Raw genomic sequence first — 10,598 nt, forward strand, 5'->3', positions numbered from 1 at the left:
CTCCTCTTTTTACTTGTCCGCGAACGGAGACAACTTTGGGGAGGGGAAAAAAGTGAAAGAAAGGGTGGGAAAGGAAAAAAGTCGAGGAGAAAAAGAAGAACGCTATGACTGCCTAAGACACATGCGAAAGACGAGACCGAAGGACTATGATAGATCTCACCTCGAGGGTCATTCTTCTGGCTTTGTTGCCCCTCTTTTTACTTCGTCGCCCCCCAGTTCTGCAAGGAGGACCCTCCCCACTTGGCCGTGAGGATAGTGTTCTCACGACGTCACCCGCGCCCGTCTCATACAGCTCATGAAAGGATAAATTGCTGACTGCCCCCCCCGCTAGATTGCTCCGAGAAGTCACGGTCAGTTCTCGGATCGAGACACGCCACCAGAGATTCTCCCATTCCCTCCGCAAGATGTCACCCAGTCAACAAACCCACTTTAAGCTGCTCCAGAAGTTCAAGCCGGAGTACTCGCCTAGCGAATTTGTTCAATATGAATCGGAGCGCACGGGCATGCGGGTTGTGGTCATCGACCAGCAGGGTCCCAAGGTGACGGGGTATTTTGTCCTTGCCACCGAGATCACCGATGATTCGGGCGCCCCGCACACGTTAGAACACCTGTGCTTCATGGGGTCGCGCAACTACAGATATAAGGGATTTCTCGATAAGCTCGCCACGCGGGTCTATTCGAGTACTAACGCCTGGACAGCCACCGATCACACCGCGTATACGCTGGATACCGCAGGCTGGGAAGGCTTCGCGGAGATCCTGCCCATCTATCTGGAGCATGTCATCGCGCCGACCCTGACCGACGAGGGCTGCTACACCGAGGTGCACCACATCGATGGCACCGGAAACGATGCCGGCGTCGTCTATTCGGAGATGCAGGGCGTGCAGAACAATGCGGCGGAGCTGATGGATCTGACCGCCCGGCGATTGACTTACCCCCCCGGGGTCGGATTCCGGTACGAGACCGGCGGGATGATGGAGCAGCTCCGGGTCCTGTCGGCGGAGCGCATCAGAGAGTTTCATCGCGAGATGTACCAGCCGCGGAACCTGTGTCTGGTCATCACCGGTGAGGTCGACCAGGCGAACATGCTGGAGGTTCTGGATAAATTCGAAGACACCATCTTAGACGTAATTCCCAGCCCGGAGTCGCCCTTTAAGCGCCCGTGGGTGGATTCGAAGCAGGCTCCGCCGCTGGAAAAGTCAGTCCTGTCGAGGGTGGAGTTTCCGGAGGAAGATGAATCTTTTGGTGAAATAGAGATTCGGTTCCTGGGCCCTGATTGCTCCGACCCAGTTCAGTGTCAGTATTCCCACCCCTCTGGCTCTCTTTTGAGGAGCCATATATTTGATAGAGTGAAGCTTATGCCATTGTAGCGGGTGCGCTGAATGTATCCCTTCAGTACCTGGCGGGGTCGTCTGCGTCCCTGCTGGACAATATCCTCGTCGAAAAGGAGCAGCTGGCCAGTGCGGTTTTCTATGCCACGGACGACCACCCTAGTATCGAAATCCGCTTCACACTGACGAGCGTGGAGACTGAGAAGCTGGCCGAGGTGGAGAAGCGATTCTTCGACGTGCTCAAGGAAGCCATGGACAAGGAGCTCGATATGAGGTACCTGAAGGAATGTATCGACCGGCAGAGGCGGACCTGGAAGTTCTCCACGGAGAGCTCCGCGTCTTCGTTTGCGGAGTATGCCATCTCCGATTTCCTGTACGGCAAGCGAGACGGTTCGACCATGCTGGATGTTGCCACCCTGAAAGAATACGACACCCTCGAGCAATGGAAGGAGACGGAATGGCGCAGCTTCATCAAGAAATGGATCTCCGATGCGCCCCACGTCACCATCCTGGGTGTCCCATCCACCAAGATGTCCGACACGCTGAAGCAGGAGGAAGAGTCTCGCGTCGCAGCGCAGAAGAAGCGCTTGGGCGAGAAGGGGTTGAAAGAGCTGGCGGACCGCCTCGAAAAGGCCAAGGCGGAGAACGATAAGGATATTCCAAAGGAGATGCTGGGCAAGTTCGAGATACCTGGCATCGAATCCATCCACTTCGTGGAGTCGACCACCGCACGATCCGGCGAGGCCCTCAAGGCGGGACGCCCGGCGCACAAGGCTCAGCAGATCGTCGATGCGGACGGCTCAGACCTGCCGCTGTTCATCCACTTTGAGCACATCCCCAGCAGCTTCGTGCAGCTCTCCCTGCTGATCTCCGCCGAATCGGTACCGGTCCACCTCCGCCCCCTCCTATCCGTGTACACGGAAGCGTTCTTCAACGTCCCGATCAAGCGCGACGGCAAGATCATCAGCTTTGAACAGGTGGTGGTCGAGATGGAGCGCGATACGGTCGGTTATACGATGGAAGGAGCCAGGACCATGGGCAACTCGGAGATGCTGCGCATCTCCTTCCAGGTCGAGGTCGAGAAGTACGAGACGGCGATCGCCTGGCTCCAGGAGATCTCCTGGAACTCGATCTTCGACGTGGAGCGACTCCGCGCCATCACCAGCCGGCTGCTCTCCGACGTGCCCGACTCCAAGCGCAACGGCGACGACATGCTCGCAGCCGTGCACGTCATGGTCCACTACGCCCCCGAGTCGATTGTGCGGGCCCGCAGCACTTTGGTCAAGGCTCGCTACCTCAAGCGCATCAAGCGCCAGCTGGCCGACGAGCCCGACACCGTCGTGGCGCGCATGGAGGAGATCCGGGAGGCGATCTTCAAGCCCGAGAACATGCGCTTGCTCGTGATCGGCGACCTCGAACGGATCCCGAACCCGGTGTCCGCCTGGAAGCCGTTCACGGACCGACTGGGCGCCCCGGGCGCTCTCCAGCCCATCACCGCGCGACGCCCCCTGCTGAGCGAAGCGGGCCGGAACCTGGGTGGTCACTCATACGTGGTGCCCATGGCGACCGTCGACTCCTCGTTCGCGTACGCCACGGCACGCGGCCTCGACTCCCACGACGACCCGAACCTTCCCGCATTGCTAGTAGCGACAGCCTACATGAACGCGGTCGAAGGACCGTTGTGGGTGGCGGTTCGCGGCAAGGGCCTGGCATACGGCACCAACTTCGCATACAACGTTGAAACCGGGTTCGTCAACTTCGACGTGTACCGGTCTCCGAACGCGCACAAGGCGTTCGAGGCCAGCAAGCAGATCGTCGAAGACCACCTGTCCGGGGCGATGCCCTTCGACCCGCTGATGATGGAGGGCGCGATCAGCAGCATCGTGGTCGGCTTCGCCAACGAGCAGGCGACGATCGCCAGCGCCGCGCTGGGCAGCTTCACGCGGCAGGTGGTGCGCAACCTGCCGTCGGATTACAAGGAGAAGCTGCTGCGGAAGGTGCGGGACACAGGCGTGGAGGACGTGAAGAAGGCTTTGAAGGAGATTATCCTGCCCTTGTTCGCGCCGGACACGGCTAATATTGTTGTTACTTGTGCTACTGTGATGGAGGAGGTATGTTCATTCCCTTATTTTCTTACCTTGAATCTATTCCCCGGCAGATACGCTAACTGAATTATCGAACAGACCATCAAGAACGGCCTCGAGGAATCCGGCTTCAAGCCCCAGGTGCAGCCGCTCAAGGAGTTCGAAGACGACTACGGGTTGAAGGTCGACGGGGACGAAGCCGAGGAGTCGGACGAGGACTCCGAGTATGAGACGGGATCTGAAGATGATGAGGAAATGAGCGACGCTTGATTTGTTAGATCTGCTGTTAGATCTATATGGTAGAAAGAAAAAAAGAGTAAAGAAAAGAATAATGAAAGAAAGAAATGGACTTGTTTCCATGTTTTGGTTGCTGGTTGTATCTGTATCTGTATCTGTATCTTTGCGCTCGTCACTGGGATGATTAGAATGTGTCTTCGTTGTGGGGTATAGTATAGACCATATGTGACATGATCTGTGTTGACTACGAAGCAGTATCTTATCTAGCTCTGGCGCAATGGGATCATAGATCAGAGTAAGTACGAAGACAGGATGATACCGATAGGTAGAAGTAGAAGCAGAAACAGGTACATATGTATGTATGGTACACGGAGTTGAGCCGGAGGCAGGACGTATCTCGAGCACGCACTCAGCAGTATGCCTCGGCACATAATCGAGAGAATAAGAAAAAGGGGAAAAAACACATCTATAAAAACACAACCCAGGACAGTAAAGAAAGCCTGTAGCGATCAGGCGATCATCATCCCCAGTCCTTCCCTTCCCTTCCCCTTCCCCTTGACCATATCAAGACAAGACAAGATCTAAGAAGCAATCACCCTCCCCACCCCCACATAAAAGGAAGAGCCAAAAAAAAATGAAAGAAATCACCAACTCAAACTCTTCCTCCCCTTAGCCCTCCTCCGCTGGATAATCAATCTCCCCCCACGAGAGCGCAGGCGCGCCAAGAACCCATGACGGCGTTTCTGCACCCGTCGCGACGGGTTGTACGTTGCGCGCTTGCCGGCCAGGGAGGTACTCGCTGAGAAGGACCGGGTTTGGAGGGCGAGGCTAGGCGAGAGAGGAAGACTCGGGGAAAGAGATGAAGAGGGAGAGGGAGAGGTGAAAGCGGAGGGGCGGCGGATGGCGGAGAGGACGGATTGTTGGGGCGTGTGGATTGTTGAGAGGGTGCGGAGGGGGGTGGGTTGGATTGCTCGGGGGATTTGGAATCTATGGTTCGGTTAGGCTTGTATTTTCTTTTGGTATTGGAAGGTGTTGTTAGGGGAGTGAGGAGGTGAGTTGAGGAAGGAGAGTTGCGATGTGGCTGGGTTGAAGATTGGAGATTGAAGATTGAGTATTGAATAGTCTGATGGAGAGACATACCGAGCAATTGGCGCAGCAGGAGCCTTAAAGGCGGAGGGCAGGGCCCTGCACCGGAGACAGAGCATGATGTTGAGGATGTTGTGGAGGAGGACGTGTCCAGAGGTTGAGTTGGTTGATTGAGAGTGAATGAGATGAAGTTGGAAATTGAGTCGAATCTCCGGCGGAGCACGTGCACAGACCATCCCGGCCGAACTTTTTTCTTTTCCCAAAGTCTTCATATACAGCATTCCATTCCACTTTTGATATCGCAAGAAAACTGCTAGACGGTTTAATTCCTCTCTTTTCTTTTGTATTGTTACTCAATTGATCTACAGTTACGGAGTACACTCGATTAATAACACTTGACATCTACACTACCTACAACCTCTACCTACATACACAACCTACAAATCAACCACCACCACCACCACCACCAAAACCTACAGAAGAATATAATAAAAATGACAACAATCCCCGCCCCCCTCCCCCCCACAACCCTCCTCACCAGCAAACCCATCTCGCAATCAACAGCGCACGACTTCCTCGCCGCCTACCTCGACCGCGCCAACACCGACCCCGCGCTTCAACCCAACGCCGGCATCAGCGAGCACGGTCCCGTCTCGCGCACGACGGCCGCCGCGCCCAACCTCATGCTGCACAATCTCAAGCGCGTGCAGGCTGGTCTTGCCGGGGAGGTGCTGGGGAGAGATCTTGCGCTTGCGAACTTGAGCGCTGAGGGTGGTGCGGCGCAAACGAACGGCGGGGCGGAATGGGAGGATGCGAAGGAGTTTGAGGTCAAGGAGCAGCCGGATGTGGTCCAGTATGAGGATGAGGGTGAAGGGGTGCCGATGGAGGTTGATGGTGATGGGGAGGGTGGGGTAGATAAAGAGGAGAGGAAGAGGAAGAAGAAGGAGAGGAGGTTGGCGGAGAAGAAGGCCAAGATGAATAAGAATAAGGATTAACTGGGTTCTTCTTCTTGTTGTTTGGGTGAATGATTTATGTTGGTGTGGAAAGGTTTACTGCATGGGCGTGTTTCCTTTTTTGTTTTTTTTTTCTTAATTTCTTGTATTCTTATTTAGACGGAGTTGGGTTATCTTATTTCTGATGTTGAGTATCATTCTATAAAATACACCAGATATCATATTCGTGCTCAAACTCCCCATTCATGTTGAAACGACCACGTCAATCATGACCTTACAGCTCGCGATCACTGGCCTTGACCGGCTTCTCGCTATCCTCGGTCACACCGCCAGTGACCTTGCCGCCCGACCAGCCCAGCGCCTTGAGTCGCTCCGACAGGATAGGGTGCGAGTAGTGATAGCTGGCGTACATCCAGTCGGCATCCATGGTGCTCAGGTTCTGGATCTGCAGTTTGAGCAGCGACGAGGCGAGCTCCTTGGAGTAGCCCAGCTGCACCGCGAAGGCATCTATGGAGGTCAGAACCACACTCACCAGAGAGGGAGAGATAGATAGAGAGAGGGAGAGATAGATAGAGAGAGGGAGAGAGGGGGGAAGAGAGAGAGAGAGAGAGAGAGAGAGAGAGAGAGAGAGAGAGACATACCAGCTTGGAATTCAAAGCGACGGCTGAGAATGTTCATCAAAAGCTTGACAACCGCATCCATCGGAGCCAGAGCATCCGAGAAAAGCAAGAATCCAACCATGATGGGCATCTCGTTGTAGAAGCCAAACGACTCGTACAACGACCGGTTGTTGACAAACACCGAGAACAGGGCGAAGATGTAGAACATGTGGGACTATTTTCGAAGATCAGCTCAGTCAAAATTCAGGAGGGATCAAATCACGTACCTGCGCAATACCAAACAGCTTGGTGGTGTGGCTCAGGCTCCAATGACCCAGCTCGTGACTCAGGACGGCGACGACCTCCTCGGGCTCGCTCTTCTCAATCAAGGTATCATAGAGGACGATGTGCTTCTTCCAGGGGAGTCCGTAGAAGTAGGCGTTGCTGTGGGCGCTGCGCTTGCTGCCGTCGATGACGTGCAGCTCCTGCAGCGGGAAATCCAGTTTCTTGGCCAGTTTCTCCACGCCCGACTTGAGCGCACCGGGTTCGAGAGGCGACAGTTTGTTGAACATGGGCAGGATAACGATCGGGTAGATGGTGATGGCGAAGACTTGCACGAACACACCGAAGAGCCAGAGGTAGTAGAAGAACGAGTTGCCGGTTTTCTGGACGATCTTGAGCACCGCACTGATGATAGGCGTGCCCAGAACGATACCCAGAAACTGGCCCTTGATCATATCCGTAACCCAGAGCTTCGGCGTCTGCTTGTTGAAGCCGAACTTCTCCTCGAGGACGAAGGTGCTGTAGTACGAGACGGGGAGAGACAAGACCGTAGAGATAATGTTGAATCCGAAAACGAACAGAAGCGTCTGCGTGATTTCGCCTTGGAACCGAGTAGGGAGATACGTCGCTAGGAAGAACCCGCTGGCGCCCCAGAGCTTGGGGAGAAAGTCACCGTAGATGAACGCGAGGTTCTGGACTTGCGCGTAGAGACCGGAGAAGAAACTGAACTTGGCTTTGGCGCGACCGTACGCCTATTGATTCATTCCATCAGCAACCGTCTTCCAGCCAGATGGCGATGGATTGAGGGCTACCTACCTGACTGCGATCGAAGACTTCCTGCGACACCTCCTCCTTCAACACCTGCGGGGGCTTGGTGCGCTGCAGGACCTTAAACTGCCGGAACGACAGAAGTCCCTCCAGGATAAACTGGCCCAGGGAGAACCCCACGAGGACATTCTTCCAAGGGAACAGTGGGCGGTCCAGCAGACGCGCCAGTTGCTACAGCGGATTGGACTAGGTTAGCTCTCTCTATACATCGTCACACGTCCATAACCGGACATCCTCTTCGCTAGGAAAGGGTAGGTACCTCGAGAATATACATGATGACACGCGCAGCACAACCAACAATCCGTGTTATGCTGTTTGTGTTGGTGGAGGGGAAGATGGATGAACAAAGAGAAGGTGAGGTGGAGTGTTCAGGGTAAGCGGACTTAATGCCACTTAGTCAACAAACAAACCCTCCCGAGGATCTGACATGCCAGATATACGAGATCAACATCAGCGTCCACTCGTGTCCGACGATTAGATCTGTCTTTTTTTTATTTAGATGGGTTACGAGGATTATTGAAAGATATGGTCTAACAATGCTGTAATTTCTCATCGCATCTCGTCGTTCTGACTTCTCTCTCCCTTCATAAAAGACCGGTGACATCTACAGAGGTCCATGCATGTTCAAAGAAGAAATAGAAAAGGGTAAACGTCCAAGGAAATATAAAACGGAGAGAAAAGAAAAAAAAAAAAAATAGAATGAGGAAATTTTTTCACGAAACAGCGTCATAACACACGTCAAAAGGAGCCAGTTCTACTCCATCCCCCCCCAACCCAACTCATCCCGGTGGATGCAAGGGAAAACGCCCAAAGACAATCGGGGGAAGTCTCCATCCGAGTTACCAGAAGGGTAACCGACAATCTCCTACGTTCGTGATTCAGGGCGTGGGCCTGAGAAAACCCCTTGTCCGTGACCGTAACCGATTCTTGACAGCCCTTCCCCACGAGAATGGGAGCTGCCCGAGAATCGCACGGGAAAAGGGAAGGAAATAGAGATCGATCTTTTCAACCGCCTTGGAGGATCTTCTTCCCCTCCCTTCTACCGCCGGTTGGGTCGAGCTGAATCTATCCACGAGCGTCGGCTCGTTTAGTTCAGGATGGGCTCGAGGGTGTTACCACTGTTCGTAATTAGAATCTGCATTTGCCACGATAGGGGATTCGTGGAAGAGAGGGGGAAAACTTACGCAACAATGTTGGCCCATCCAATCAGACGCCAATGCTTGTCGATTCTCCGGCTGATGGCAATCTTCTCTCCCACCTCGGTACAGGCCGGGCTGGTCAAGCTGAGCTTAGCGGCATCGGCCTTGACACCCATCACCTTGGCGCCCGTGGCCGTCGAGCCGATGTTGACCATGAGCACTTCGTTCTTGCTCAGCTTGGCAACCTTGGCCTGCTTGCCGTCGGCGGTCTTGACACCCAGCAGGCGGCGCAGCAGGAAGTAGTTGACCTCCAACTCGGTGTAGATGGCGGGGAGGCGGCCGCGGTGGCCCAGAACGAAACCGACGAGACGATCGGCACGGCACAGGGTCGGGTCGACGCGGGTACCCACACCGATCAGGCCACCGGGGACGGCAAACTTGAGATCGTTGTGCTCGGCGAACAGGGAGACGATGCGCGAGAAGATGGGGCGACACTGGATCTTGCCGTTCTCGTCCTTGGTGACGAGACCGGGACGGATCTCGATCTCGTCGTTGAGCTTGAGCACACCGGTCAAGATGGAGCCACCGGCGACACCACCCTTGAGGTCCTCGATCTCGGCACCGGGCTTGTTGACGTCGAAGGAACGAATGACGATCATGTGCGGCGAGGCGGTGAAGTCGCGCACGGGGACGGGGATGTGGGTGACGAGATGCTCGTTGACCGCATCGATGTTGTACTTGAGCTGGGCGGAGATGGGGATGATGGGGGAGCCGTCGGCGACGGTTCCGCGGATGAACTTCAGGATAGACTGGTAGTGCTGCAGAGCACCATCCTCCCTCATCAGGTCGACCTTGTTCTGCAGGATGACGATGTGGCTGAGCTTCATGATCTCGATGGCGGCCAAATGTTCCGAGGTCTGGGGCTGCGGGCACGTTTCGTTTCCGGCAATCAGAAGGAGGGCGGCGTCCATGACGGCGGCACCCGACAACATGGTACTCATGAGAATATCGTGCCCGGGGCAGTCAACGAACCTATATGAGAGAGATCAGCCATGCGGGTTCTCCATCCCCCACCCCCCCGAGACACACACCGCGGATAAAATGATGACTTACGAGACATGGCGGAGCAGACGGTAGTGACCCTGGCAGCCATCGCGCTCACACGGGGGATCGACCTCCTTCTCACTCTTAAAACTCTTATAGCACGTCGGGCGCGGGCACTCGGGGTTGTCACACTTGTAGATCTTGGCGTTGGCGTAACCCAGCTTGATGGTGATATTGCGCTCCAGCTCGTTCTTGAAACGGACAGTCTGGACCTCCGAGATGGCCTTGACCACGGTGGATTTCCCGTGAGCGACGTGACCAATGGTACCGATGTTGATGGTGGCCTGGCGGGCGATGATTTCGGGGGACAACGGGGTCAGCGTGGAGAGGTCCAGGGTGGTCGGGTCCGGCTGCTCGGGCAGGACGGGGCGCTTCGGGGGCTGAGGGGCATCGGACTTCTTCATGGCCGACTTGACGGGCTTCTCGCCCTGATCGAGGGGCTCCTGGTCCTCAACCTCACCATGACCGTTGGCGCCCAAGACGGGGGAACCGGGATGGGACTCGTCGTCGGAAAAGTCACCGTTGGTCGCCATGATTGCGGTTATGTGATTCCAACGCTATCTCTATCGAAATATGAAGGAAATCAAGAGAAGGGGGGAGGAGGAGAGGGGGTGGGGTTGGATTGATAGATGGATTGATGGGGTGAAAATTGCAGGCGTATATGATGATTTGGTGGTCACAGATTGAACTTGTGGTGGGTTTGTCTGGTGGGGGATTTCCCGCCTGTTGATTGGCGGAGAGGGTGGGCGGTGTGTGGTTTTGAATTTTTTTTATTTTCTGCCCGTTGACTCATCATCAATCCAGCAGGACGAAGTATGGAGTATATCATTTTCACATCCACCTCTATCTATCTATCTATCTATCTGTTTATATTTACTGGGTATATGAAAGATATGAGATGTGTTGATTATTGATTTGTTTGATTGACAGAAGAGTTATCTCACTGGCCCAATGA

At 54.8% G+C, this 10,598-nt stretch overlaps 5 protein-coding genes across 5 annotated transcripts; 2 read left to right on the forward strand and 3 right to left on the reverse strand.

The window, feature by feature from the left end:
• Positions 1-404: 404 nt before the first annotated feature.
• BDW47DRAFT_120367 (putative zinc metalloprotease) lies at positions 405-3,685 on the forward strand (the record flags this gene model as incomplete). Its single annotated transcript, XM_024815477.1, has 3 exons — positions 405-1,296; positions 1,371-3,442; positions 3,515-3,685. The coding sequence occupies 3 exons, from the start codon at positions 405-407 to the stop codon at positions 3,683-3,685; spliced, it is 3,135 nt and encodes a 1,044-aa protein (XP_024668424.1).
• A 304-nt stretch (positions 3,686-3,989) lies between these two features.
• On the reverse strand, positions 3,990-4,900 carry BDW47DRAFT_77896 (mitochondrial 54S ribosomal protein bL34m). The gene is made up of 2 exons (XM_024819831.1): positions 4,793-4,900; positions 3,990-4,639 (listed from the first exon to the last, which is right to left on the reverse strand). The coding sequence occupies exons 1-2, from the start codon at positions 4,855-4,857 to the stop codon at positions 4,297-4,299; spliced, it is 408 nt and encodes a 135-aa protein (XP_024668425.1). The 5' UTR covers positions 4,858-4,900; the 3' UTR covers positions 3,990-4,296.
• A 182-nt stretch (positions 4,901-5,082) lies between these two features.
• On the forward strand, positions 5,083-5,888 carry BDW47DRAFT_112248 (uncharacterized protein). Its single transcript, XM_024814128.1, has one exon. The coding sequence runs from the start codon at positions 5,233-5,235 to the stop codon at positions 5,731-5,733; it is 501 nt and encodes a 166-aa protein (XP_024668426.1). The 5' UTR covers positions 5,083-5,232; the 3' UTR covers positions 5,734-5,888.
• On the reverse strand, positions 5,871-7,735 carry BDW47DRAFT_112249 (zinc metalloprotease). The gene is made up of 5 exons (XM_024814129.1): positions 7,660-7,735; positions 7,389-7,571; positions 6,578-7,324; positions 6,333-6,525; positions 5,871-6,198 (listed from the first exon to the last, which is right to left on the reverse strand). Exons 1-5 carry the CDS (start codon positions 7,672-7,674, stop codon positions 5,966-5,968), a joined length of 1,371 nt encoding a protein of 456 aa, XP_024668427.1. The 5' UTR covers positions 7,675-7,735; the 3' UTR covers positions 5,871-5,965.
• A 542-nt stretch (positions 7,736-8,277) lies between these two features.
• Positions 8,278-10,291, reverse strand: BDW47DRAFT_77911 (translation initiation factor eIF2 subunit gamma). The gene is made up of 3 exons (XM_024819832.1): positions 9,653-10,291; positions 8,585-9,571; positions 8,278-8,518 (listed from the first exon to the last, which is right to left on the reverse strand). Exons 1-3 carry the CDS (start codon positions 10,174-10,176, stop codon positions 8,488-8,490), a joined length of 1,542 nt encoding a protein of 513 aa, XP_024668428.1. The 5' UTR covers positions 10,177-10,291; the 3' UTR covers positions 8,278-8,487.
• Between the last annotated feature and the right edge of the window lie 307 nt (positions 10,292-10,598).

This window comes from Aspergillus candidus (genome assembly GCF_002847045.1).
Source record: "Aspergillus candidus strain CBS 102.13 unplaced genomic scaffold BDW47scaffold_63, whole genome shotgun sequence".
In the NCBI taxonomy this organism is placed as follows: Eukaryota; Fungi; Ascomycota; class Eurotiomycetes; order Eurotiales; family Aspergillaceae; genus Aspergillus; species Aspergillus candidus.

Bases quoted from the DNA above. Each gene is read 5' to 3' on its own strand.
- BDW47DRAFT_77896 (XM_024819831.1), bottom strand. From the start codon at position 4,857: ATGCTCTGTCTCCGGTGCAGGGCCCTGCCCTCCGCCTTTAAGGCTCCT. The intron at 4,640-4,792 runs GTATGTCTCTCC...ACCGAACCATAG, and splicing joins CCTGCTGCGCCAATTGCTCG to ATTCCAAATCCCCCGAGCAA.
- BDW47DRAFT_112248 (XM_024814128.1), top strand. From the start codon at position 5,233: ATGACAACAATCCCCGCCCCCCTCCCCCCCACAACCCTCCTCACCAGC.
- BDW47DRAFT_112249 (XM_024814129.1), bottom strand. The intron at 6,526-6,577 runs GTACGTGATTTG...CTTCGAAAATAG, and splicing joins AGCTGTTTGGTATTGCGCAG to TCCCACATGTTCTACATCTT. The intron at 6,199-6,332 runs GTATGTCTCTCT...TGACCTCCATAG, and splicing joins TCGCTTTGAATTCCAAGCTG to ATGCCTTCGCGGTGCAGCTG.
- BDW47DRAFT_77911 (XM_024819832.1), bottom strand. From the start codon at position 10,176: ATGGCGACCAACGGTGACTTTTCCGACGACGAGTCCCATCCCGGTTCC. The intron at 9,572-9,652 runs GTAAGTCATCAT...TCTCTCATATAG, and splicing joins CGTCTGCTCCGCCATGTCTC to GTTCGTTGACTGCCCCGGGC. The intron at 8,519-8,584 runs GTAAGTTTTCCC...AATTACGAACAG, and splicing joins GGATGGGCCAACATTGTTGC to TGGTAACACCCTCGAGCCCA.